The sequence below is a fragment of the Corticium candelabrum genome, chromosome 6 (genome assembly GCF_963422355.1).
Source record: "Corticium candelabrum chromosome 6, ooCorCand1.1, whole genome shotgun sequence".
In the NCBI taxonomy this organism is placed as follows: domain Eukaryota; kingdom Metazoa; phylum Porifera; class Homoscleromorpha; order Homosclerophorida; family Plakinidae; genus Corticium; species Corticium candelabrum.
This window is the reverse complement of record NC_085090.1, coordinates 1,522,884-1,549,755: the sequence shown is the minus strand read 5'-3', so window position 1 is coordinate 1,549,755 and position 26,872 is coordinate 1,522,884. Positions and strand designations below refer to the sequence as shown.

Genomic DNA, 26,872 nt, shown 5'->3' with positions numbered 1-26,872 from the left:
CAAAAAACACCAAATTCCATGCAAAGGATGTCAAAGTAGCAAAGTATCTATCTTTCTTAGAAAGGCAATCATTGCATGGCTAGTAAACCATGCAAGTAAATTACTTCCTAAATAGATGACTGTTGAGAAAACTGTTGCACAAAAAATTGTAAAGGAATAGTCTAAACGATTACTAGACTACTGACAAATTAATTGATAACTCCATCATTATGTCACTAAATATCAAGTTATGACCATGATGTCTTACAAATCTACTTTACAAATAATGCACAGTAGACTTCACCTTCCATAGTGCCTGTGGGTGATGATGATGAACTATGAAGTCCACTGTCTCTGATCTTTGATCTTCTTACAGTTCGTAGTCTTTCTAGAGACTCGCGCTGCTCCATTGGAGCAATACATTCATCGGGAACATTATAAATGTCTAAACAATTACAACATAAGACAGCATAAACCATAAAAAATTCACAGAATTAACCATCATTAGAAGCTGACTGTGACCTATCAAGCTGCAGTGGAGAGCTATAAACAGTCTGAGCCGAAGTAGAAAATGAAGGAGAAGCAGCAGAAGATTCTGCTCTTAGTTTGCCTTTCTGTCAAACACATCAGAGTAGCATCATTCAAGCAGAAAGCATTTTTCACATTCTATGTACATTTAATATTCATGTTCCCGACATACTCAACTACTACAATTTTTCAAATAATATATGCACATACAATTTTTCAAATAATGTAATGCACATACTCAATTACTACAATTGTTCAAATAATATAATGCACCAACAAGACACTGCTACAAATGTGATAAAAAGAACTTCAACTAAACAAGACGAGTGGGCAAGTGAACCATCTCCTATTACTGCAACTAAAGTTTCAGATCGCCCTGCAAAGGTTCTCCCCAGAATATCACATACGCTCGGGTAGGAAGGACCATGTCCAAATAAGGTGTAGTTCCAACCATGCTTGATGTTCAGCCATTCATTTCACAGAAGAATAAATATACTAAATGCAGTTTGGCAGTTAATATAGTACATGTGTATCATCATAACTGCTGAAGTAAGAAATGAAGTATTATGAATTAATAGACTATCAGTGTATACATACAGTAATGATGTCACTAAAATGTAGATTGGATTTCAATTTACAGTTGCAAAGTTTTGTCCAACTGTTTACAGCTAGATTGAGGTCAAGACTTGATGTCTCAGACCCTCTTTACAAAATTCTCAACAGTGAATCTACCATATTGTACTCAAGCACAATTGCAGGACTCATTTCATTATTGAAATGCTCGTTTACAGTCACTATGGTAAGGAGCATATTTCAGCTAACTGGCACCAAACTTGAAGATGGCAGTTGCATACCATTAGCTTCATAACCTCATGGTGACAGCACAATGCATGCATGTTGGACATAACATTGAACACCTCGAATCCACCCCTCAATATGTCTTCTTCAATGAATTAAGGATTTCCTAACTACCTGTAGTAGCTAGACTACTGCAGCTGCCCGGTGCTTCTTAATCACGGCAAATTTTCTATGTCTGTGGTACTCAAATTGGAAGCTTACACTCAATGGCAAAATAAGAAATCATCTGGCATTGTTTCGTGGGTACCATATATAATCATATGCCTGGATCTTCCAAAAACATTCCTTTGTACAGTGCTCTGAAGTGTTTCTCAGACTTCCAGACAGCAAATGGATTTCCAGTACACATTACACCCACGCATAAGTACAGTACAGGCTCAATGCTCGAAATAAGAAGGTACCTGTATGCCCTACATACTCAGCTCACCAGCATGGCACAGCAGAATATTACAACACCTTAGAGAGAACCCTGATTTCTGTATACTTCCTAGCCCTTTGCATTTGCTCATGAGTATACAAAAGGTATGGAAACTACAGTAATACTGTATGTATAATTCAAGTTTTGGCCTACAATACAATAAGTTCTAGATTTGCAACAGTATAAATGTTACGTAAAATTAGGACGTACCTTACAGTAAGTTCACAAAACCTGAAGTAGTGCCTACAGTTCCTTCTATTTGGTGTTCTCTTAATTTGCAAAACACAAAGGATGTTAATTTTGTAGTGATAACAAGACAACTCAATCATATCAAGATCTATTCAAGAATCTTCATCAAGCTGAATTTACATTCATTTCTGGTAAGATGCATGTTGTTCCAATTCTGTCAGCCTCCATTAGTGCAAAGACACAGACTATATCATAGACTGTAATGACTGGCAGTATCTCTGTCTGCAGGGACTGTCAGAAAGATTACCCGAATTGGCTATTTAGTGCTGTTAAAAGATGGCAATGTTGCAGTGAGCATCATGATTTCAAATACACACGTGAATGTGTGAGCTTTTCCATTATACAACACAGTCCATATACATCACTTCTGTCTGGTTGTGTAACAAGCAGTTTTACTTTGTAACTTACTTCCTTCTTAAAGTTTTGAAAAAGCAACAGCACTTTTCTTTAGTATTCGTATTACATATTACATTATGTTGCTTCATCATTGAGCTTTGACTAAAAGAATGAATACCCAAAGCTTTAAAACGTTTTAGTAGGCATACGTTAAGATTTGCATTTTCAGTGTAGAGATGCACTCATAAAATCTCTGTAAATTTCAACAGTGATACAAGTACATACTGACATATTCGCATGAAGACTATAGTTCCAGTGACAGCATGCAGAGAATAGAAGCTGTGACTATTATAGCTTTGCCATATTGTTTATGAAAGGTTCAAATCCTTACCATTTTGAAGTATTGTGGTATTATTAATTAATCTCACTGTCAGATACGCTGCAATCATTATGCTGAACTCCACTAAATAAAGACACTTTTGTAGTATGGTTTTAAAGACCACTGCAATGCATGACCAGCTAAAGCACAATTAAAGATAACTTTGAAAATTACATAATTTACTCTCTTACTTTTTATGCAATTTACCTTATTGAAGTAATATAGCATTTACAGAACAATCTCACCATTCCTTTGCAGAACTGCACATTCGACTTGCATTTGTCATGAACATTTATACGACACACTTTGCACTTCAAACCTTGTCGAAATAAACCTACACAAGAAAGTAACAAACTCAATAAAGCTACTGTATTCACTATTTCTGCCCATTTGTCGTCTGTTCACAAAGCTGTCTGTCCGCTTGCCTACTCCTTATGTACCGAGATCTATTATAGTATTTCCTGGACAATTATGAAGTTGGGCAACCAATTATCTGACTCGGCCAACCAATTATCCGATTTCACTCTGGCAAGCTGTACTTAGCGAGTTAGACTCTCACCTTGTGCCACTGGTTAGTTGTTCAATGCTTTGGGTCACAGTCTGAATTCTCATATCTGCAAGCAGATTGAGGAAATGCTAGAACAAGTTCTTACACATGTGAACGTGACGATCCAGCTGCACCGTACAACTGAACAGCTCTGCCATCTTTCTTTTCGCATAAATCTCATTGACTGAAGAGGAGGAACAACTGAACCACTGACACTCATGGCTTCGCGCCCTCATCTGATTCTCAGAATCTGGAAGAATCGCCTAGCGAGCTGGAGAATACAATATTTAGAGCTACTGAAATACTGTAGACGTACTTTATTATATCAACGTGTGTTTGAGCAACGTGGTTGTTAATTCTACATATCCTCTATAATCTTGCTACTTGCATGTGCAGCTTTGGTGGTGAGTACATGCTAGAAAGCATTGAGGCATAAAGCATGCACCTAGCTGTGTGTCAGGACACAAATCTACCAGAAGTTGCCGTCTTGCTGTGACAAGAGTCTGACCCTCGCTGCAACAACTGCAACTACGCCATTCTCTGTGTAGTGTAATCCGTGTTGGTGGGCAATAATTAATTAGCAGAAACTTACTGATGGCTTTTCCTCGGCGTTTAATTGATAATAATGAAAACAAGGATTACCCTGTTTACTGGCCCAGAAGCAACGGCGACAACATCGGTCAGTATGCTATTATGACTAGCAATGCTGAATTATTGACTAATTGATTGGGTATTAAGTACACCTCTAAACAGCGCTTCTATAACTACACTGCTCCTAACTAAACCAAGAGTTGGATAATTGGTTGACCCAATCAGATAATTGATTGACTGAGTTTAATAATTGGTTGCCCCAATTGGATAATTGATTGACTGAGTTTGATAAATTGGTTGCCTTAATCAAATAATTGGCTGTCTTAAGTGGAAAATTGGTTGCCCCAATCAGATAATTGGTTGACTGAACTGGATAATTATGCGGGAAATACTGTAGTTCAGTCTCACTTGCCTCACTTCGCTGCTCACTCACCCAAAGAATTTGTGGCTCACCCATCACACCACTTGTTTACCTAACTAATCCTATACTATAATACGCCAACCCCTGCTTCTGTCTGTCTGTCTGTCTGTCTGTCTGTAACATGCCAACTGACACAATGCCGGTCGGATCATCGCAAACGCGGTGGCGGGTCAAGTCGAATTTTGCCTAGACTGCTTTCGATGACTCGAAATGAGACTTTGGCAACCTGAAATAAGATGCGCTGGAGTTTGTTTATTCAATTAAACAAGTATGCAGATGTGACATGCACTTGCCTACCAAGCACACCATTACCCAAGCTACAGACAAAACTCTGGCTCAAGTGAATAATACAACGACAACAGCAAAGTGCAAAATGCGCCGACTGGAGTGTAACATGCGTACAGTTAGACGCGTGTATACACAGAAGCGTCGGTACATTCTACCGCATGCCAAGTACGCCGAACAATTTAGAACATTGAAAACTTGTCAAATAATGGACGATTGGTGACAGTCCATTTTGTGTTTCCTTTGCCTAATAAGTGTAAAAGCGCAAAGTTAAATTGCTACCGCCCATAGGGCGGGGTCCTGGTAGTCACTTCATTAATGTGCTTGCCTGACTTAGTTCTGCAACCGAAGACTCACCACAAAGATAACACCTGGACTAGATTATATACTTACTACAGCCTGTGTGTCATCTGACTACTGATTTAAGCTAATAAATCAGTACCTTTTAGTAGTCCTTTACAATAATGACAACTTGTGGGTCTCTTGTAATTGTGCCAATCAAACATGTGAAGCAGACCACTGCCAGAAATACCCTGTTTCAGCACAACTCGCTCCATTAGATCACCATCATCAGTAGAAGGAAATTCATCTTTCAAAGAATCAAATAATGCCAGCTACACAGAAAAAGACAAAAATGCCCTAAATTAATCCAATTAAGCCACCATAACATTCATTATAAAAATATCTTAATAACAAATGGTAGAATTCCCACAACTAATTTCAAATATCTCACTATAATGACTTCAGCAGGTGATGTACACATATCGAAACAACTACTACACTATTAAAATACAAAAATGCACGCAAATCACTACATAATTAATTATCTTAAATTACAGGCTTGCGATAACCTAGACTGTTCATTTAGCAACACAACACAAGAATGAATATATATTTAGTACTATGTATGCATGTGCAACACTACACTCATCATGACACTCCTCTCCTCTACCAAATTAGGCAGGCTTCGAAAACTCCGGTCGCCAAGTCGCCATATGGCAACCACTTTTAGGTGGTTGTGGCAACTAAATGAAAGGTGTGGTTGCCAATTTCGTGACTAAAAATATTTGGTAGTTTCTAGCCTTTCGTGGCAGTGGCTCTTAGATGACACCTGCTCAGCAGATGTTTTACATTACAATTAAGATATGCTGCCACCTTCTACGTCTACCATTTAGTGGCAACATGCGACGTATGCCATCTACTTAGCACCTTCTTACATATCGCATAACAACGTATCACCTAACAATCTATTGCGAGTCGTTGCTATTCTCTGGTTGACCATCATTTTTATGGACTCTACTGCCTGTACCGATCTCATTCGTCTCTGCCATCAGCTCCAGACAAACCCAACTAAAGACCTGCAGGAGCGTATAATTTTTCAAACAATCGCGGTCACTCCTATTCTTCATACGCTACACCAGCAAATCCAAGTCAACAGCTCTATCATCGATGAGACGTCATTGCGCAGCAGCTTCTCCCGGATAAAACACAAAATCTGCAGCCAATCGTAGTTGAAGGTGACGGCAACTGCCTCTTTAGATCCTTTTCTACGCTGTTCAAAGGAAACGAACAATCTGACCATCTTGAATTGAGACAATAAAAATAATAACGTAGATCTTTGCAAACGGTGGGCGTAGAAAGTGGCAAAACAAACAGCTTTTTCCACAGCAAGCTGTCTTTCTATCAGAAGAACTACCAGGTACGTCCAGGAGCTCATACATCTCCTAGTGCTACTAAGAAAGTTCGTTCAGACAAAAGTTTCTGCATGTCCAGTTCTGAAATCTAGATGCTGAATGATGGCACACACTACTAAAGCACTACAATAACAAAACTTTATTACGTGCGTTCCAGAGATTAGCACAGCTAGTCATAGGAAATCATGTGGGGTATGGAGGTTTTCCTTGAGAGTAGCTGATGTACTGTTCTCAGCAAATCAATAGTGGCACTGAGTCATATAGAGAATTATGAAACACTCTACTCAATCAAAGAATGCTCATGTCTTATTGGATGGATTGCCAGGATGTGGATGTGATGACAAACCACATAATCACATTAATTAACATTACAAAACCACAAAACCACATTCTTGTTTGGTTGTAGCTATACAATTAGTTGAAAGTTTCTATAAAATATGAATACTCACACTATTACACAAAAAGAATCCCAAGTACAATACTGCAGATTGATGTGTTTACTAGCTATCTAGAATGCTCATCCAACGTTACTGCAAATTCCTACTGTAGTTAGGTCTTAATTTAATGTCAAACATGATCATCTGGGAAAGGGTCTCAACAGTGATATTAATGACTTGTTTACTTCTGGAATCTCTGACCTAGAAACTAGTGAAAGTTTGGCGACCAACCGTTCCTCTAGGTGGCCACACTGGCGACCAGATTTAAACACATTTTTCAAACCCTGTTAGGTAATAAATCCAGTTAAAAGTCTCCACCATCATCAATGTACTGATAATCTCTCCACATCTGCTAGCATATGAGTTAGGTTTAAGATATTTTACATTTTGTATTTGTCTCACTGGATACTGTCTCGTCACCTCCTCAGGCTGTCTCTTCCTCTCTAATCCACCACAACTTTCTCCCAAAATTTACCTGCTGAGCTAATTCTACGTCATTGTAATGTTCTAAACAATCTGTGCGTTTGTCAACTTCTTTGTACCACTTGTCCAACTTCATATCAACACACCTCATTGTATAATTTGTACGTTCAGAATTGCACAATCCACCGTTGCACACTTCTAAACATTTCGTCCATTTTCTGAATAGCATTTATCACAAGCCTTCCAGCCTTGTGTGTCTCCTCAATTTGACAGTCCTTGTCTGACAGTCTTCCTAAATGTCTAACTAACACAATCTCTATACGTCGTGATGCCTGACCAAACAGCAACTCATGAGGAGAATATCCAGTGATAGAATCTGCTGCTGTATTGTGTAAACTACACTACCTCCATTGCTCTAGTCTAGGCAGAAAGGCTGTGTCTCAATTTGTTGCACGTTAAACTGGTTTAATGTAAAACACATTTAGAATCTAAACCTGCTTAGTTGGGAAGCTTCTCCACTTGTTAGTTTTATCCGAGATCTCAACATTTACCTGGGACTTCATTACACCGAAGTAATTCATTCTACCACATCGTCGAAAGATGCATGGGTAAGAGCGTCGGATGACGTGACGCGTTGGAGAGTACAGCAGTAGTGAGAGATGAAACACTTTTTGTGGTCGGAGATGTCAAAGAAGTCATTCTCTCCTGGCTCTCTGCAACATATCTTATGCCATCTCTGACACTTCCTAATTTTTATATTGTTTACGTATCCTCCAGATAAAAAGAAAGAACAATGCAAAGACACTACAAATTAGGATCCATATTCATGCAATGTGCATTAGCATGGTAAACCATCCCGTGAATGTCAAACCTAAACCACTTGAGCTAAACTACCTCTCAACCAGGTTTAACACTAGTAGAGACTCGCTAAATCTTAAACATGTTTAGGCTTAAACAACTTTAAAATAAAACATATTTAGGCTCTAATGAAGACGTGCCCGAATGACTTTTCGTCCACTAAACAACAATAGTATCGCCAACTGATTCTGTCACTCAACTTGACTTTGAGATTGTGAGTTATTTGGTGAACTCGTTTCTGTTTAATCCCTACAGCCTGGTTTACAATGTGATGCAGACAATGCTCACAACACTGGCAAGGACGATTACGCGAGCGTCATGTTATAAATATTTGCACATCATGGTGTGAGCGTTGTCGGCATTGTGGACGCAGGAGTTAATTCAAGTTCAACTCCAGCGTCCAAACCAGAAGTGTTCCAACATTTACTGAAAGCATGTGATTTTTACTGACAAATCAGAGATCAAATCTGGAAGAGAAATATCAGAAAGTGAAATATTGAAGGAGCTACTAGAGACTGTGCGTAGGTACATAAGCATGTAGGTAGCAGTCCCATATCTGCGAGCAGATGCGATACTTTCCTTGCTCCCTTTGTCCTTGGAAAATAGGTCTCACACACTTTCGTTGGTGTCGTCAGCTGGCTTCCTGAACTATTCTAAAAGTACACCTATGGTGTGCCACAAGTAGAAGAAGCCAGTTGTTTTCATTCATGTGATAGTAATGAGCATGCGTGTACTGGCTACTTTCTGATGTTCATCAAATGGTATCGTAAATCATACAGCGTCAGTGTCAGCATCTTTGTGAGCGTTCTCGCTAATGTCCTCGCCAGCATCCTGAGCATCGTGTGTCACATTGTTAACAAGGCATGACACACCTCTCCCTCTCCCTCTCCCTCTCCCTCTCCCTCTCCCTCTCCCTCTCCCTCTCCCTCTCCCTCTCCCTAAGTAGATCTAAATTAGTTGTCATTGTTGTCCTCCCACTTTGTGGTGAAGATTTCTTCACTGTTCCCTGCTAAACGTATCGTTTGATCTAACTTTTATTACCAATTGTTCTACTGATTGTTCAACTCTACCGTCAGTAGCTCCATCAGTAATATTAACCACATTATATTAATATTAACAATGATGTATTAATACTAATAATCCTCCTGTTTGATTTTAATTTTGGAAAACCAATGATCAAGGAAGTGCAAATGCTTGTACAGTAAATGAAACAAAAAACATTTAGCTTGCACACCAGAAACACCACCAACTAAGCTGCTGTGCTTTCTAGGGACGAGGTGTGAACAGAGGCTGGCTAGGTTGCTTGACACAGCTCCAGTTCAACTTAAATTGGATCAGCTCAATTTATAACAGAGTCAGCAAGAATGAATGATCCAAGGTACGCGTATTATTTAGACATCATGGTCATGTACATAGTACGTCATACTCAAAGTCTCTATACGAGTAAACAGTCCTTTCGAAAGACAACAATCTGGACATTACCCTGCACATTATATCTGTTTGACTCTTCAAAATTTCAAAATTAGTCCCTGATAGGATCTACTCCTCTGTTTTCATTACCTCTATCAGCCTAGTACGGACACATAAGCAAAATGGAGACGTACGCTACATTTAGAATATGCAATGCTAAAGTGTCGCATCACATCAGTGGTTTTGTGACGGCTCTCAATATGGCTTCAGCTCATCATTGCGTCACTGCATGTATTCTTAAAGCAAACCACTCATGCTAAGAGTTTCTATTGACAGAACTCTCCTGAACCCCAACTTGCTTGAAATCAATTTCCATGCGTTCTCTCTTGCACGTGAGTGCTTGTACACCTTGCACCTGATCATTCACAAGCAAAGACAACTCTCTACACAATCTATGAACAGCTCAATGTTGAGTACAGTGCCCAAATCATTACCCATTGCTCATGGAAGTACACGCGCATCTTTCTTGGCAGTGACTGGTTGAAACCCAATAACTTCCAACACGACATGTCCCAGCTTCTGGTTCAATGTTGCAATAAAACCCAATTCTATTCGGACACGTGGCACTGTGAAGTGTCGCATTTCCTTGTGTCACGTTGTGTTGACCCATTTACAATGTTGCATTAGTACAATGTGACCAGATGCGATGCAGCACACACGACCTGCCACTCAATTATTTGTATATTGTACATGTAGCTTTACATGAAACCGATACCTGACCACCTGCAACAGTATGTTCACCTAAACTACAACCACAATCATACTTCATAGTAACCTACTGTTCTTGTGTGATCTGTTTCAATAGGTTCCAATACTTCTAAATAAAATTTCTGCATGTTGTGAAATTCCTGAAGTGAAATTACCACTAAGCAGCACAAGCTCATAAACCATTAACCAATAAGCTAGTCACGCAGACATGAATGTAGGCTACAATGTAGCTGACAAATTAACACCAGTCTAGATTCTCCCCATGCATTCTAGAGTCAGACATCAATGTACTGTACATGCCAACTCCTACCTGTGACGTGGTTATTTTCTTTTCAACATTCAAAAGACGAAGTTCTTGATTCAGTCTTAGAATATCATCCTCTAGTGACATCAAGTCTCCATAAACAGGATTCTCCATGTATCTAAAAGACAGACTGCATGATAATATATAGTTAAACTATATAGTGCAGGTACCTTATGCGACAACTCAAAACAAAAACACACAGGTAAACAAAGCAGTCAAGCAACAAACGTCTAGAAGATAAAAGAAGAATAACTACGCTTTCTGAGCAATAATCAAAACTCTGAAGATGGCTAAATCACTTGAATTAAAAAAATCATTGAAAGGTGAGCATTTTCACACTTACCAATTGCCAATGGCAACCACTTTTATGCCACATTTTTTAAGCCAGACCAATTAAATTTTTGATGCTTGCATTCACCAGTCTAGGTTTTAGCTAGACTAAAATAAGTAATTTTGATGTGCACATGCACAGTAATGTTCAATCTCTGTGGAAATGGTTAGTTAGGAGTAGATTACTACAGCAATCTGGTAATGCTATGCATAGCAAACTGTTGAGCTTTGTATTTATACAAATGATTATGAGAAGATTGCATTGTCTGGACAGTACATACAATTTTCAACTTGCTTGATATCATTCTCGATATGAACAACTGCACTCCACGTGCCATTCATCCTCACCCACTCTTCCTAGTTCAAACGTGTCAATCTGCCTTTTCCTGGAGCATCCTCATCTGGTGTCAACGGGTTCGAAGTCTGAGCAGATCGAGCAACTGTCCACAGTGCTATTCCCTAACACCACCACTGCGGCAATGGAAATGCCTACCATGGAGATTGGCAGCACATCACTGCAAATGACGATCCAATCTGTCATTGAAGTGTCAGTAGTTGCTATTTCACAGGCAATTTGTTCGAGATCCAGATCAAGCTCTTTCCACTGCACTAGAAGACGGGGCAATGTCCGGATGCAAAGCTGTCATCGTGGGAATCGATACAACGACAGTAGCCGCAGCTCCAGTTCAGATTCATCATCAACGAGTAGGTCCAAGTCACCGCACAGAAGACGCTCTTCTAGTCGCATATCCAGGGCAAGATCCAAATCACATCACTCCACATCCAAAACAAGCCCGCAGTAAAGCGTCACACAGTCAATAATGGACAGCTGTTGGGTCAAGCAACCAATCAACATCCTGGATGCTGTCCAAGAAGACAAAGAAGAAGATCCTATCAGGTGATTATGTCAATTTTGACACTATACTTAAGAAGCAACAGCCAACACTGGGGATGGGGATCCCAAGCAACTAAGGCCTCACTCTCCAGTTCGAAATGCAAGCAAGTCCACACTACGAAGTCTTGGCTTAGCCTTGATCTGCTTACGCGGCTAAAACTCTGTTAGCAGATCCTGCTCAAGGTTATGAACTCAGCGGTTATCAGTCCATAATTGCCCAAGGCAATTCTGAATATTAGACCTCAGTCTGGTTGAAGATATGATAAAGCCTTTGTTACCTCGCCAGCAAAACCACAAACATGAGATGGGACACAATCAACCATCACTTTGTGATTTAGAGCTCTACAGGTTGTGCTGCAAAGTTCCACCACTATTTCATGCAGTCAACCAGGCCACCTGGCAACAGATTGTGGTCACATTCCTTTCGATCCCCTGGATGATCAATGACCATCGCCACCAATAACCTAGTCTCGCGTCGCCAGACCCCTTTCCGCTGCGTCATCCTTCCGAGCGAAATGGTGTCTGGTGTACAGGCTTTGATGTCGCTGTGTGCCGCGTAGCCAGAAATCGGCTATCTAAAGACCGGATTTAGTTTCTAAAATGCTTCACTACAGACCAGACTGATATGCAAGCAGTGCAATCCTATCTCATTAGCTTCTCTTGTTTCGTAGAGAACAACTCGAAGACTACAGCTTGAGTCGTTGTGTTTGTGAAATCTGCATGTCGACAGCAGCAATTAAATGCGGCCGCAGGAACGTTGACGTCGGCAGGCTTGATGTCGTACGTCTAGCGTTGTGCGCTTGTGTCACAACAAAGATCGACTGAATGCTAACGTACTCGATGCTGTTTGCTGTTTTGACGTCTAAAATGACCGGGGACAGTCCAGAGTGAGCAATATATATCTGGTACTGCAATTGAAGGGCTTGGAGCTGACGTCATCGAAACAAGATGAGTCGTCTTTCTGTGTTTAGGTAATCATCTCACGTGGTTTGTGCTTTGCTTTACATTGCATTCGGTCTCCGTTGTGACACAAACACACAAACGCTAGATACAACGTCGATCATGACAGAGTGCATGCGTAGGTCCGATGGAAGCCTAGCCTGTTGACGTCAACGTTTCCACGACCGCATTTAATTAATTGTTGCTGTAGACATGCAGATTTCACAAACAGCAACGACTCTAGCTGTAGTCTTCGAGCTGTTCTCTAAGAAACAAGAGAAGCTAGTGAGATAGAATTGCACTGCTTACATACTAGTCTGGTCTTTAGTGAAGCATTTAAGAAACCAAATCCGATCTTTAGATAGCCAATTTCTGGCTACACGGCACACAGCAACATCAAGCCTGTTCACCAGACACCATTTCGACGGGAAGGATGACGCGGCGGAAAGGGGTCTGGCTACGCGACACTACCAATACCACTGGCGCCCCTTGGGCAAATCCCAAACCTGCCGCCTTTTTTCAACGCCAGGTTGCTGTAAGAACCAAGCATCAGCGAACCTCTGCAAGTATCGCCACAAATGTCTTACCTGCCACGGCCCTCACCCAAAAGCTAACTGTTCCTGCACGTGCTCCAATAAACAATCATAAACCAGACACTCTACCCCAGGCTAAGGAATTTGCACTCTCATTACGCAACCACCTAGATTGCATGTTTGTTGAGTCACTGCTTTGGTCTCTACGTCGGTTTTAATCTCAAATACACTGGTCCACATTGCTTTCGATTATCTCCTAACCTGAAGTCCGCACTCGAGCACAAGGCTGTTGTTCAACAAGGAAGGGCTCAAGCCCTAGTATGTGAATGTGGCCACATGGCTGGTCCCTACAAGGAGCTTCCTCTGCCAACCGTCCAGTGCTCTGGCATACGTGTCATCCCAAAGATGGCAGTTGGAGACTGATTATGCATCTCTCCTCTCCCCGTCATCTTAGCATTAACAATGGCATCAATCTGGAAGATCATAATCTGTGGTACAAAAATTGACGATGCTATAACCTTCGTGAAACAGGCAGGTCAGCATTGCTACATGGCAAAGATAAATTTGAAGCATGCTTTTTGTCTGTGCCCAGTATGCCACAAGGATTGGAACTTACTAGGCATTCATTGGGATGGTCAATACTATGTTTTACAAGCGTTTGCCTTTTGATACGTTGTCTCATTCAAAGATGCTCAAGTTTTGCATTGGCACCTGTGGCAGCAATATACAACCAACACCTCTGCCTGCGGAGACTCTCACCCTTGGTCTTCCAGACCAGCAGCCACATTCTTCCTAAATGAAAGCATTGCCACCTCCACACGGCACGCCTGCAATACAGGAGTTTTACGATATACGGAATTCTGCAAGAAGCATAAGTTATCACTGTCTCCATCTTTAGAGCCATCTCTAGTAGAGAGCATGGCATCAGCAGTCCATGAGGTGCAGTATCAGATACTAAAGGTCTACCTAGCCTGCTTCAAACACCATCACCGGATCGCAGACTTGCCAGATCCTGTGTCAGCGTCTATTTGCCTACCTCTCTCGTCCACCATGGAATCAGACACTGGGAACTTCAATTAACTCAGAAATATCGCCTTCCAATCACCGTCTAGGTCATGGGTCAACTAAAATCTGCCTTGTGAGAGAATCTTGACATACTGTCTGCCGACCAGCAAATGTATTGGGCGGTCTTCACCACTGCCTTCTTCGGCTTCCAACTGTGCTCAGAATATATGTCCCCAAGCACCACTAACTTTCACGATGCACAAACATTGGTACTCTTGGATCTCAGACCCGATAACATATGGGTATCAGTCGCACATCAAGGCCTCAAAAACGGACCCTTTCCGCTTGGGTGTACATTTATTTCTTGACCAGTTACACCACTAAGTCTGCCCAGTAAATATGCTGCAAAAGTACTTGGCTTATCTGCGAACTTCAAACCTACTGCTGTTCACACACACTGACGGGCCCTACCTCACTGCTCCTCGTCTTACCTCCATGCTTCACTCTCCGCTGCACAAATAGGGCTACAACAAAGACCACTACACTGCCCACAGCTTCCACATCAGAACAGCAACAACCACGCCAGCTACGGGCCTACCAGATTGGCTCATCAAGACTCCTAGTCGCTGGTCTTCTGATTGTTATCAGTGCTACATTCAACTGGATGCCAGAGCTCTCTCTTCTGTGGTGACCTCTCTCGCCAAAGCTCACATTCCCACAAAATTCCCACCATGGTCTCCTAACGACCTCGCGGACTGACATATTGGCTTTGGTTTTTCTTTCTTTCCTACTTTCCATTTAGTCTTTTTGTTTGCTGTTGTTGGGTAAGACTGGTTGATGCACCTGTGAATTTAATTGTTCTCAGGCTGCATACCAGTGCTCGGGCACACACAGTCTGTCAGTCTTCCTTTGGGGTAACGTGCCATTTGGGGAAAGGGTCTTGTTCAGGCAAGTTTTGGCCCAACAATACATGCACCTCTACTCAAGTTGCAACGTCAACTTGACAAATGTCTTCTGTTCAAGCGACTTAATGTGTGATCATAAACGGGATGGGTTTGTGATAGTGTATTGAGCTTCCAAAGTCGGTTTGACTAACCTCTTGGGCTCAGCAGGGCGTTGAAGCCTACAACATCAGCTGGACTGACCTACTAATACGGTTAGCCTAATGGTTATTCTCATGTGTCACACGGAATGTCTTGCAACCAACTTGACCTTCCATTCGTACTCTACTTGTTTCCTTTCAATGTTGGTATCCTGTCCCTACGCAAGCTCTATGTATTTGCCACGAGAGAGAGGACTTCCTCTCCAAGAGACTCTAGAACGGAAGTCCTAGTCAACACCGTGTCTGACGGCACGCGCTGCCAGGCTCCAGATGTTCCTGAATCATACACGAGCTTCCCGATTCACATTGTTCTTGTAGCCTAGCACAGTAATAAAGCGGAGCCTAGCACATCCGTATTCCAAGCTACCTAAACTGCTGATCGAATCACATTGGACCTCATGACACACAGCTTCAGATAACGTGAATTGAACTCAGTATCGTGTGAATTAATCTCTTTCCATGCAGTAAATTGAATCTCTTCCCATGCAGCTACAGCAACAAAATGTAAACAGTGAATGTATGCAATTGGATATCACAGCTAGCATAACTTTGATAGAAGAATGGCTTCATAATTAAATAAGAGCATGAAAGTGTTGACGCTGGTGACATGGGGTGACACTTAGATGACGTGGGGTGACACTAGGTGAAGAAAGTAGGCGGGATGATCCCAGACCCTCTCCGGCGTTGTCATGTTATACGGCAACCGGGCACAACGGCGAGAGAGGGTCTGGTACGAGGCTAGTAACTCTACTGCACATGCGCCGCAATCAATTGCATAGCAGATGTTGACGTAGAGAATGCAGCTTCTCCCAAGCCCATGTAGAAAAGAGGGAAGTCGAACAGCCAGAATGCCAACGTCTTACGTAAACATAACATGGCCTATATCTACCTCAACAGCTATCAGTTTTGCAAGCTGTTCTCGCTGTCAACTGTAACTCAAAGTAAAACCCTTGAGACAACAGTACTGAGAGATTGAAGATGGTAAACTACTGTTTGCGATGTGGATATCTGACCTTCTGTTGAGATCTCTTAATGGTCATAATGGCACACTTTGGGGTTAGTTCCCACTCCCCAGACTTCTGGAGGACTCCAATTCTGAAAGAGCTGTAGTCTTTAATCTTTCTTCATTAATTAATGGCTTTTTCTTTTTATCAAACTTCAGTGAACCTTTCTCAACTTCCTAGTTGCTAATGCATGATCCATGCAGGATTTGGAATAGATTGAATTTTCTCTTCTTCTTGCTGGACAGCACTGAATTTTGATGTACACCTAACCCTCCTCTCCAGTCACTTTGGCCATGACAGAAACCATGCCTCTTTCAAATCACATCAGCTCACTTCTACTAAAGCTAAAATAACTGAGTGGCAACATAAAAGTGTAACTATTTCGTTCTTAGCAGCAGAAACACAAGAGATTCTAAAAAAATTAATCAACTAGTGATGTTAACTCTTTGTGTCATCTACTTTACTTATTGTGTTAAAGGGGAAGTCCAACAAAAATGAACTTAACTTGTATGAGTAGATCTTACGAAGACAAATCGATCGGTATAAGTTACTCCGTTATCTTCGCTTTCGTCTATGAGAACGAGCGATGTTTCCGTAATGCGCAACGCCCACGCGCCTGCTCCGTGCTTTCTGGTCGATTAAGCTCCGCCCACTGGGAACGAATCAATGCGCTTACGGATGACTGCTACAGATATATCGAGAATGACGAATGTGAATGCAAAGATATTATTAAGATCTGGCTTCTTGCCGTCAGTGGTTCCTCTCTAAAGTAAAATGGTGTCGGTAGAGCTGTTTCCCCGCCAGACTTTGAAGCAGAATTCCTCAATACCACGGCTTACCTAGAGAACGCACTTGTGCTTGAGTATTTGTTTTTCCTTGTTCTTTTAATATCCGAAGAGAAACGTACAGCACGCCGTTTGATGTGAGCTACAGAGGATAAGCCTATTTTTACATCCGGGATTGTAACCTTCTACCAATCAGCGGCAAAAGAAAGTGAGCAGACCGGATGTGAAAATAGGAACGTCCTCTGTAGCACACGCCAGACGGCGCACTGAACGTTTCTCTTCGGACATTAAAAGAACAAGGATAAACAAATATTCAAGCACAAGCGCGTTCTCTAGGTAAGCCGTGGTATTGAGGAATTCTGCTTCAAAGTCTGGCGGGAAAACAGCTCTACCGACACAATTTTACTCTATAGAGGAACCACTGATGGCAAGAAGGCAGATCCTCATAATATCTTCGCATTCACATTCGTCATTCTCGATATATCTGTAGCAGTCATCCGTAAGCGCATTGATTCGTTCCCAATGGGCGGAGCTTAATTGACCAGAAAGCGCGGAGCAGGCGCGTGGGCATTGCACATCACGGAAACATCGCTCATTCTCATATACGAAAGTGAAGATAACGGAGTAACTTATACCGATCGATTTGTCTTCGTAAGATCTACTCATACAAGTTAAGTTCATTTTTGTTGGACTTCCCCTTTAAGAAAATGCTTGATGTCTATTGTAACAACAGTGTTACCTTTCATTAAATGCAGTCATCACAATTTTCAATGTTAAAGGTGCAGGGTCATGGTCGGACATGCACACTGCATCCCTTTAAAAGGGTGCACTTTTTCAAACACTCAGTAACCGTGAGGACCTAGACGCTCTAATTTGCATTGCAGGCAAAGCTGACTGAAGTGTCTCTATAGCCTGAATTGGAATGATCACGACGTTGCGGTATGAGGTTGCATAAGAGCGTGGCTCTGGTAGCTAAATTCTAGGCTTTTTAGATGTACCTCTGAGAATTTTTCTTTTAAAACCTCAAAATGAGGTTGCTACACTGCAAAGCACACATCACGTTCCCGTATGTTGCATCTGCCATAGTCACATCTTTCTCTCAGAGTAACCAAGCGCACTCAGTTCACAGTGAGCACCAAAACGTTGTAATGTTTAAAGCTTAAACTGCTGTCATGCCCGTCAATCAATACCTAGCCAGTTTTGCAGTAGTTTCGTCTATTGACCTTCGCGCATGCGCAGCATATGAACAGCATTTGAAGTGCTGGCGATCGAAACCGATTTTCTTGCCAGGACACTACAATAGCTACAGTGCAAAAGCAACCTCACTTGAGATCGGCTCGAGTGCTCATGTCCGACCATGACCTTGCACATTTAACAAACGAAAGTTGATCACTTGCTCAAAGCAAGAAATACATGTAAGACCTTAATTGTAAAAACAGTGAGACAGTAAAAGAAGAAGAAGAAACAATTGAACAGTTAATCAAGAACAAGCAAACTGAGACACATAGGCATGATAAAATATAAACACAAACAGACTGAACAGATGACATCATCATTTCACTTGCTTCAGTATCACTCACTTTGTGTGCAAAGACTTTACACTGACAAGTTCCTTTTGCAGCTTTGAGACTTTCTCTCCATTGCTAATTGCCTGAATAACAAACATTCTCACTTGCAAATCTAACAAATGAACTACTATGCTAGAGAAACAGAAACATGTAAGCAATCACAATTAGTATCATCAATAATATTTTCTACTCGTTCTTCTAATGCTAAATATCTTGGTGAATTGCATTGTTGCCTACTGTCCAAACTCTATGTTCTAAAAACATTACTACCACATTTTGAAAATATAACAAATCAAAACGTGTCAGGAAATGTCTTCATTCTCATCAGACATGAGATAAAATAAAATATGTCATCCTTACAGGAAAGCCATTAATTAACAAGTAATGAAGTGTACCACTCTTGCAAACATAGTACACAAAAGTAATGAAACATTTTCTCCTTATAGCTATACAACAGTCAAACAAGAGAATGTCAGAATGTTTAAAAGACCATTATGCTCATTCTTATACCATTTTCATAAAAGAATAAGCATAAGCAAATTTCAGTCTGACATGCATAGCATTTACATGACACAATTGGGTCACATCAACTTGATCTGTTGTTTCACAGATGTGACCGACCTAGAATCTTATTACCAACCAAAAATAAAAATTACGTCATTAAGTCACATGGCTTAGGTGACCCATGCATATTTCTCAAACACACGGCTTCTTCCGAATTTGCTTGGCCAAGTGTCACCATCAAATGGCGTGGGAAAAGGTTTTAGTGTCACATAAGGTAGTCAAGTGTGAATGGAAAGCTTTGTTTGGCGACTTGCTGCAGAACGTTACTTTATATCTACAGCTGCTACGACTTGTGTCAAGAAAGAAAAGTTTGTCGCATCCAAATTTGCAGATCCTGTTCATTCTGTCCCTTTGGATGGCCCCATACAGCTCTGTAGTGACTACAATATGACCGTTTTGTTTCGCCTTGAAGAACGTGATCAAACGTCGGTGCCTTAGATGCCACCCACACAACAGCTTTGAGGTGCTGATGACTTCAAGTCAAAAGAGAATGCAGCCACCGACTGCACAAGGTGACGAACTGTGAGCAGACCAGAAATTGTGTAACGCTAGTTCAATGCTATTTCAATGCTATGTGGTACCTGACTCACTGCTATGTGCGTAGTGCAAGTGTCACATAGATTTACATAGACGGTTCTTTTCTCTTTTTACAGCACGACCAACCAACCCTAAAATAGCCTACAGAAAACAACAAATCCAGTTGATGTGCCCTTGGCCTGGACCACACTGTACCACACAAAAAAACAGCATTACGCCTTGAATTGCATTTACACAATGTTTAAAACCAAGTTAGCCTAAACTAGCCCAGGTACAAGTGCCAGGCACTCGATGTCACATAAGGGGCCGTCCATAATTGTCTACAGTTTTACGAAACAAAATCTTTCACATGTGGCTGGCTGGATTAAAATCCATTTCGTTTTCGTAAAAATGTTGATGATACACTCTGCTGGTGTACAGACCAGTATACGTGAAAACTATGCTGGCATCAGAGTTAACTTCACTGGCATCCAAGGTCAAAATCGGATATGGCGGCCATACAGACAATGCTCTTTGGTCAGAGGCACGGTAAGGGTCCATTCTTCTCGAAATCTGAGAATATTAGTAGTAGCTTCTTACTACTGTCATTGAGGCACTGTGGAAGTTATCTTCGATAAACAACAGAAAGGCATTCTTCGAGAAAGAGAAGACCCTGTGGGTTACAAAATACTCGACCAATGAGACAGCATGGGTGCGGCTGTTCTCTCAAGCAGATCAACTAAGAAACGACAGCCAAGAGCTGTTGTTACCATTGTTTTGGTTGCTGGGAACAGAAACACCTTTCAACAGACAGTGATGCAACAAGTCACACTTCTGTCACCGTGTCCAAGAGTGGCACCCTGAAACTGACAGTGCTCAGCAATGGATTGCAATCATTTTGCTCAGCTATCGGTGTACCAACTGATGACTTGTTCACTCCAAAGGTACTGGGACAGAAGATCCTGACGGGTGAAATGGAAAAGACTTCTCACGTATGTACAGTGTAAAGCAGAATTACAGTTGCACAATAATACTGTGATGTTCAAGAGCAAGAATTTGATTCTTGCCACCTCTATGAACTCTTTCAGAGAAAGTGAGGCAATCTATGGAAGCTGTTGCAGGAATAGTTATTTTGCAATGACAGTTACTTACCATTGCTGGTTCTGTTCAGCTCACAAGGAAGATGGAAGCTTTGAATGCATTGTCATCAAACGTATGTCTTCTCAAGCGTGCCACTGAGCAAAGCTCTTCAGTGTTTTACAGTGCGCAATGGGCAAATGAAAGATCAAATTTGCCTCAGCAGAGGAGATGACATACAACTTGACTGCCGCCTTTCTCAAGAGCAGACTTGGGAAGAAACAGTGACACGACTCCAGATTGCTGTGGAAGAGAACAAGTCAGTTGGTGCACTGTTGTCAGCAAAACAGCTTTTAAAGTGTGCCTTGTTTCTTCAAGAAATGAATGCAATCCCTCTCAAGGATTTGTTGCAAAATATCTATTTTACCAATAAATACAGAGAATGACATGAAGAATGAACGGCCTAAGACTGATAATCACCTGCTGATGGGTAATGTTGCACATCAGATGCTTCAGTGTTACAAAGGGAGATGGGTACTGGTTTACTGGTTAACCTATCTGATTTTGACTTGCATTATCTCTCAGCAACACATTTACAGACCTGCTGCTCCTGACTGAGGACATCCAACCAGCAGCTGCCAGTCACAATGTCCAGCAACATGTGCAAACAGATGTGCCAATCTACAACCACTTGCCAAAGCAGAGGCCAGGGCAGAAGCCTCTTTACATGCAATATCCTGAGATTGTGACAACAGCGACAGAGTTCATTCAACTACATGGGTTTGCTGCAGAGTCTCACCGCCGTTCATGTGTTGGTAATGCTATAACAGTGTGTCTCTCTGTCGGACTTCCAGACTCATCTAAAAGAAAAGATTCCACAGCTGCAGGAAAAAAGAATTTCTAGAACGTCTATTCATCAGCTCCTTGTGGCCCATGGAAGAATGCACAAAATGCAGTAGAGTATTATGCTGTCGTAGATGCAAGAGTACCAAAAAGAACAACACACACCAAAAGCATCAACGTGATACCCATTTTGCATTTGTTCAAGTGAACTATGTGTATCAGTTTTCTGCAGCATTCGAAGCTGATTGCGCCATATTGTCATGTGATGACATGAACAAGGTTAGTGAGAGAACGCTGGCTATTCACGTTATCATCAGATCACCGAATTCTTTCCTGTTGGTGATGCCCCACAGTGCTCGGATCAGGATTTCCAATATAGAAACTCAAAAATCATTCCTTCTGGCTACATGATCCTCAAGGCAAAAGACGGGCAGAGAGAAGCCATTTGCCACCTCCTAGACAGCACTGTAGGGCAGAGGTGCCCTAGCTGGTCATCTGTAGGCTATGAACAGTCACACTCGCAGTTCAGTACCAACAATCAGCACTGCCGCATCCACCAGCCTTCACACTGAACCTATACACGTGTTCAACGGTGCGTCACTGTTTCACAGCTTAACAAATGTGACCCATACTGCTGATCTCGCTGTCATCCTAAAAGATGTTCTCGCACAGAAACCAATTGTGTCATAGATTGGATTGTTGACGAAGGCCCCGATCAGAACCCTAGTGATTGCAAGAACTCTATTTCATATGGACACTTTTGGAAGGACCAACAGCTGGACTGTCTTATAGTAGCAACACATGCCCCAGGACAGTCAGCATATAACTGCGTGGAACGTGCCTGGTCCAGCATATCTCGTAGCCTGATGGGTGTCACTTTGCCCAACCATTTGCAATCTGAGCCACCGTGTAACGAAGGAGGCCGCGGTGTTTTATGCTGCCATTGACATCCTTTGTGCCACTGCGAGCACCAAACGTTTGATGGGCACAAGATCATGCCACAAAGAGTAGATTACTTGAATCCAGAACAACGGTACAATGACCACGATCTGCTAGACACGTTCAGCAAAGCATCAATTAGGCAGATATCTGAAAATCCCGCATTACAGAAGATAACAAGCTGCTGCAGTCTCTGTGTTGTCATGCAGAGCGCACTACCTACCTCACCTCGTTTGTCCGATGTGACAGTAGTAGTTGTGAACACTGCGTTCGCCAGCCAGTTTGTGCTGTTGAGACTGTAAAGCTGCTGCGATCAATTGGAGGAAGACTGTTTTCGTCTACTCCCAGCATTCTAAATCGAGGCCACTTCATGACATTTTCTGAGTGTAAATTCCAACTTAATTGCTCTTGGAAAGCAGCCTACCCTGTGGATAAGTTTGCCATCATTTCCTGTAAAGCTATGCAAGTTTGGGTGTGAGTATGTCTTCTGCTCCAAATGTGATGAAGAACATCATTATCATCATGTCCACCCATCTGAGCTGAGGGCTGAGCAAAGAAACACCTTCGACCATATAATGAAGAGACGAAGACCACGCAAAACAGGCCCATAGGCTGAAGGGGGTTTGGAGTAGATTCAGACAACCACACGCTTAGCTGTGAAGATCCGCTTTCAATCCAAAGTCGCTAGCTCCATCTTGGACTCTTTCACATCTATGGTGATGCAAAAGTGTTGCTCATCGTCAAATTCATTTTTGCAAACTAGCTAGAGCTAGAATTGATCTTTTGCACTAAGTTTAGTGTTTACTTTTGAGTCCATCAAACTTGCTGATCTATAATTTCCGAAGACTATATGTATACATTAAAAATATAAAAATCACGTGACAGGTTTGTGAGGTCATTGCAGTGTTCTCCCCAGGATCTTTTGGCAGAGTGCCCCGCTCTGCCTTATTAGCAATTAAGCTTTTAGGTAAAGTAGATCATCCAGATGCCAAGACTTGAGGATCTCGAAGTAAGCTTATTAAATTAATTAACTAAGACAGCGGGTTGCATTTAATTGTGCGGAACACTAACACTTTTACACCCACCCATGCAGCCCTTAACCACGCTTTCGCAGCTGGTGTTTATGTGCAAGTAGGTATGTCAGCAAAGTGCACGTGTCATGTCGACGTTGCAGAGAACTATTGAGTCTTTCTTCACAAGCAACGCTTTCAAAGATAAGAACACCTGCCTTGTTGAAAAAACGAGCAGCAACTGATGAAGCTCCTAGCAGATCTTCCAAGCACAGGCGAACAGCTGCCGGTGGCTAATGATATCCCATGGCTTCTAGATAGTGAGGCAGAAAACAAGACACAATACAGAATACTGTCATTGCTGTGCTCTATTTATCAAAAGACACAATCTAGACCTAAAAGATATGCACTAGGGAATGCTATTTGGATTGATACCCCATGTAAAACGCTCACTCGCCAAAGTCTACTAGAGCATGTAAGAAGCTCGTGCCATGAATCAGCTGTCTCTAAAGAAGCAACCCACGCACTGCCAAGCAACGACGACAGAATACGCCATATCTGTACAGAGAAAAGAGTTCATTGGGCATCTTAAGTGCATGAATTTCTTAAACAAACAGGAAATCGCTCACACAACAAACTTTCTACCTATGGTGCAGTTAGGAAAGTTTTTGGGAGCTATATATTTAAAAAATCTATTAAAAATTGGGCATGGCATTGGGGTAACGCCCACTTCACGAAGTATCCCGCTCTGCCTTTTTAAAGATTTCTGGGGAGAACACTGCATTGGTCCATTTTAATGTATTATGCACTGCCCACTTTTAACATAGGCTATGGCCATGAAAACCCATGCCCCACTCACTTGAAAACACTATATTCCACTCTGCATGTGTGATTACCACCAAAATGAAGCAGTCAGCATACCACTTTGACAACTGGAAACCAGTCAATTATTTACACACTATGCCGGGCCAGCCCATGTTCTATTAGCTTTATAGCTTTGAGTGGACATCCGTAATGTTTTAAACAAGTTTACACAAGTCCAGTTCACTGTCACATAGTTCCCTGTCATGTAGAAAGGTTATCAAGGGAAAAAGAAATACTAAAGACTTGAATCAACTCATAGTTTGTCGAAGTTTGCATTAGCTGCTTCATATCCACGACAACTGCTTCAATACAGCATGTTTTGCTGTCAAGACACTTGATTTCAGAAATCAATATAAGTGCAACACTGAAAGTGACAACCAACAGTCTGTGCTCCTTAAACAATATGAGTTTTTGCCCAAGAAAATGCAATATCCCACTACAACTAGAACTAATTAATTGAAGGTAAACTCTCCCCAAAGCAACAATCTCTCAGATGAAAGCTGTCACTTCATGACACAGCCCTTTGCAACCGTTTACTGCAGATGTTTACCACAACGAAGAAATAAAGCATTGAAATTGCCTGTGTAGGTGTGTTTAGTACCCGTATGTGGTTTCAGCGTAACTCTGGTTGCTGGTTAGCAAGGAAGACCAATACCTGTGCACTTTTCAAAGTAAGGATTGTGAGACATACGGTGCAAACTTGTGATTTATTGACTAAAGCAAACTGGGACCCCAAACTTATCATGCAAGTATCGACTGTGTCAATACAACTGTGGAGCCTCAAAAGAAGACCCTTCTTACATTAGTTCATAGATCATGTCTTGCTGCATTTCGAGTGCATTAGGAGCACTTGGTATGGTTAAACTTAAAGTAGTTACTTCCAAACGAGGACAGAGAGTAACGTTTCATGTTACATACGGGGATTCACCTAAACAACTCGTGGCCCATTCTCTGCTTCTGTGGCTGGCCGGACCGTAAGCTTCCTGCAGGAAGATACTAGTCCTTGTGTCTTTCTTTCAACAAGTTTTAGTATTTGCCATTTTGGTGAGAATTCCCCTTTAAACCACCTGCAACACATAGCAAGCACACACGCGTACACATGCATGCATGTACATGCACAGAACTGAACAGCCAAAGACAACCACTTTACTATGTGAAATAGATTTGCATCTACAATACAATTGTATAAGCACTTTAGAAAAAAGTGTTCTAATTTACCTGAACCCTCAGTTCAGAATGCTTAGCAGACAGTGCAGCCTCAGTCAGTAGATCTAAAACTAGTTCATTCTTCAAAAACTCCTGCAAACAAACTAACATTATTACACAATTAAAGACAATCAATAGATACATACACAACATACAACACAAAACTGGCAGCCAAACAAAATGTCCGGTAGACAAGCATGCACACAAGCAGTGACACTATCACACCCCAATCTATGCAAGCAAAACAACAATACAAATAAAGATAAAGGAGCACAAACAGACAGTTACACAGAGCACAAACACAACAGCTACATATATACCACTTGTAATACCCCAATTGAAGATGAGTCTGGCTTTTGGAAGAGTCTAGGTTGTGGTGGAGAATGAGGAGTAGCCTTCAGCGAAAGCACAAAATTCTGAATATCAGCTGCGGGATCAACAAGTTGGAGAGCAGTGCCATATTGCTGAAGGCGTTGTATAATAGTCACATGCTACAAAGTAAATGCAACTAAAATCATTACACAATTCTACTAGGCTAGCAGTCCTAAAGACAACTGATGTCTCAATTACCCTCTGCTGTAGCAGGTTTACTTGGTGTGCCAGTCTAATATGCATTTCACGTCCCAGGGCACGTCTGACATCAGACAAATCCTGCATAACAACACATGCACATATGCAATAGCTATTCTAAAAATACAGCCAATGAAACTGAGTCTAACCGCCAACCAGCCTGGAAGAGAATTGTAATGCACTTCAGAAGATATTGTGTTTGTACCAGATAAATGAATAACATAACTATTATGAGCATTGTGGCAACGAAGAATATCATTTTCCTATACAATCATAAAATCAATATAGCAGACAGACTGTTGCATGCACATGCAGCCAAAAGGTAAACAAAAACTCCCAAAATTGAGAAAATTCGTAAAGAAAATCTCCCACTATTTCAACTACAGTCAGTTTATGCCATGAATAGATAATCCAAATAGTTTTTCCTGTTTGGCACAGCATGTGTGTCACACTTCAGGAGCACCACTGAAAGAAAGAGTGTGCCAAGGTAAGTGTAAGTCAAATGCTGCAACTGGTTCATTAACAAGGAGCATGCACTTCCTTGGGATACAGCTAAAACACGTTTAGAACCATATTGTCAGCTGGTTATATTCTTCTAAGCTGTTGAATTCTACAGTTTGAGTTAGCATACAGATCA

The 26,872-nt window shown here is 41.5% G+C and overlaps 1 protein-coding gene across 1 annotated transcript; it reads right to left on the bottom strand.

The window, feature by feature from the left end:
- Positions 1-251: 251 nt before the first annotated feature.
- Positions 252-26,556, bottom strand: LOC134181536 (serine/threonine-protein kinase dkf-2-like). The gene is made up of 10 exons (XM_062648810.1): positions 26,385-26,556; positions 26,236-26,316; positions 25,998-26,156; positions 25,678-25,758; positions 18,659-18,729; positions 10,492-10,603; positions 5,034-5,205; positions 2,993-3,081; positions 479-593; positions 252-424 (listed from the first exon to the last, which is right to left on the bottom strand). Exons 2-10 carry the CDS (start codon positions 26,278-26,280, stop codon positions 252-254), a joined length of 1,017 nt encoding a protein of 338 aa, XP_062504794.1. The 5' UTR covers positions 26,281-26,316; positions 26,385-26,556.
- Between the last annotated feature and the right edge of the window lie 316 nt (positions 26,557-26,872).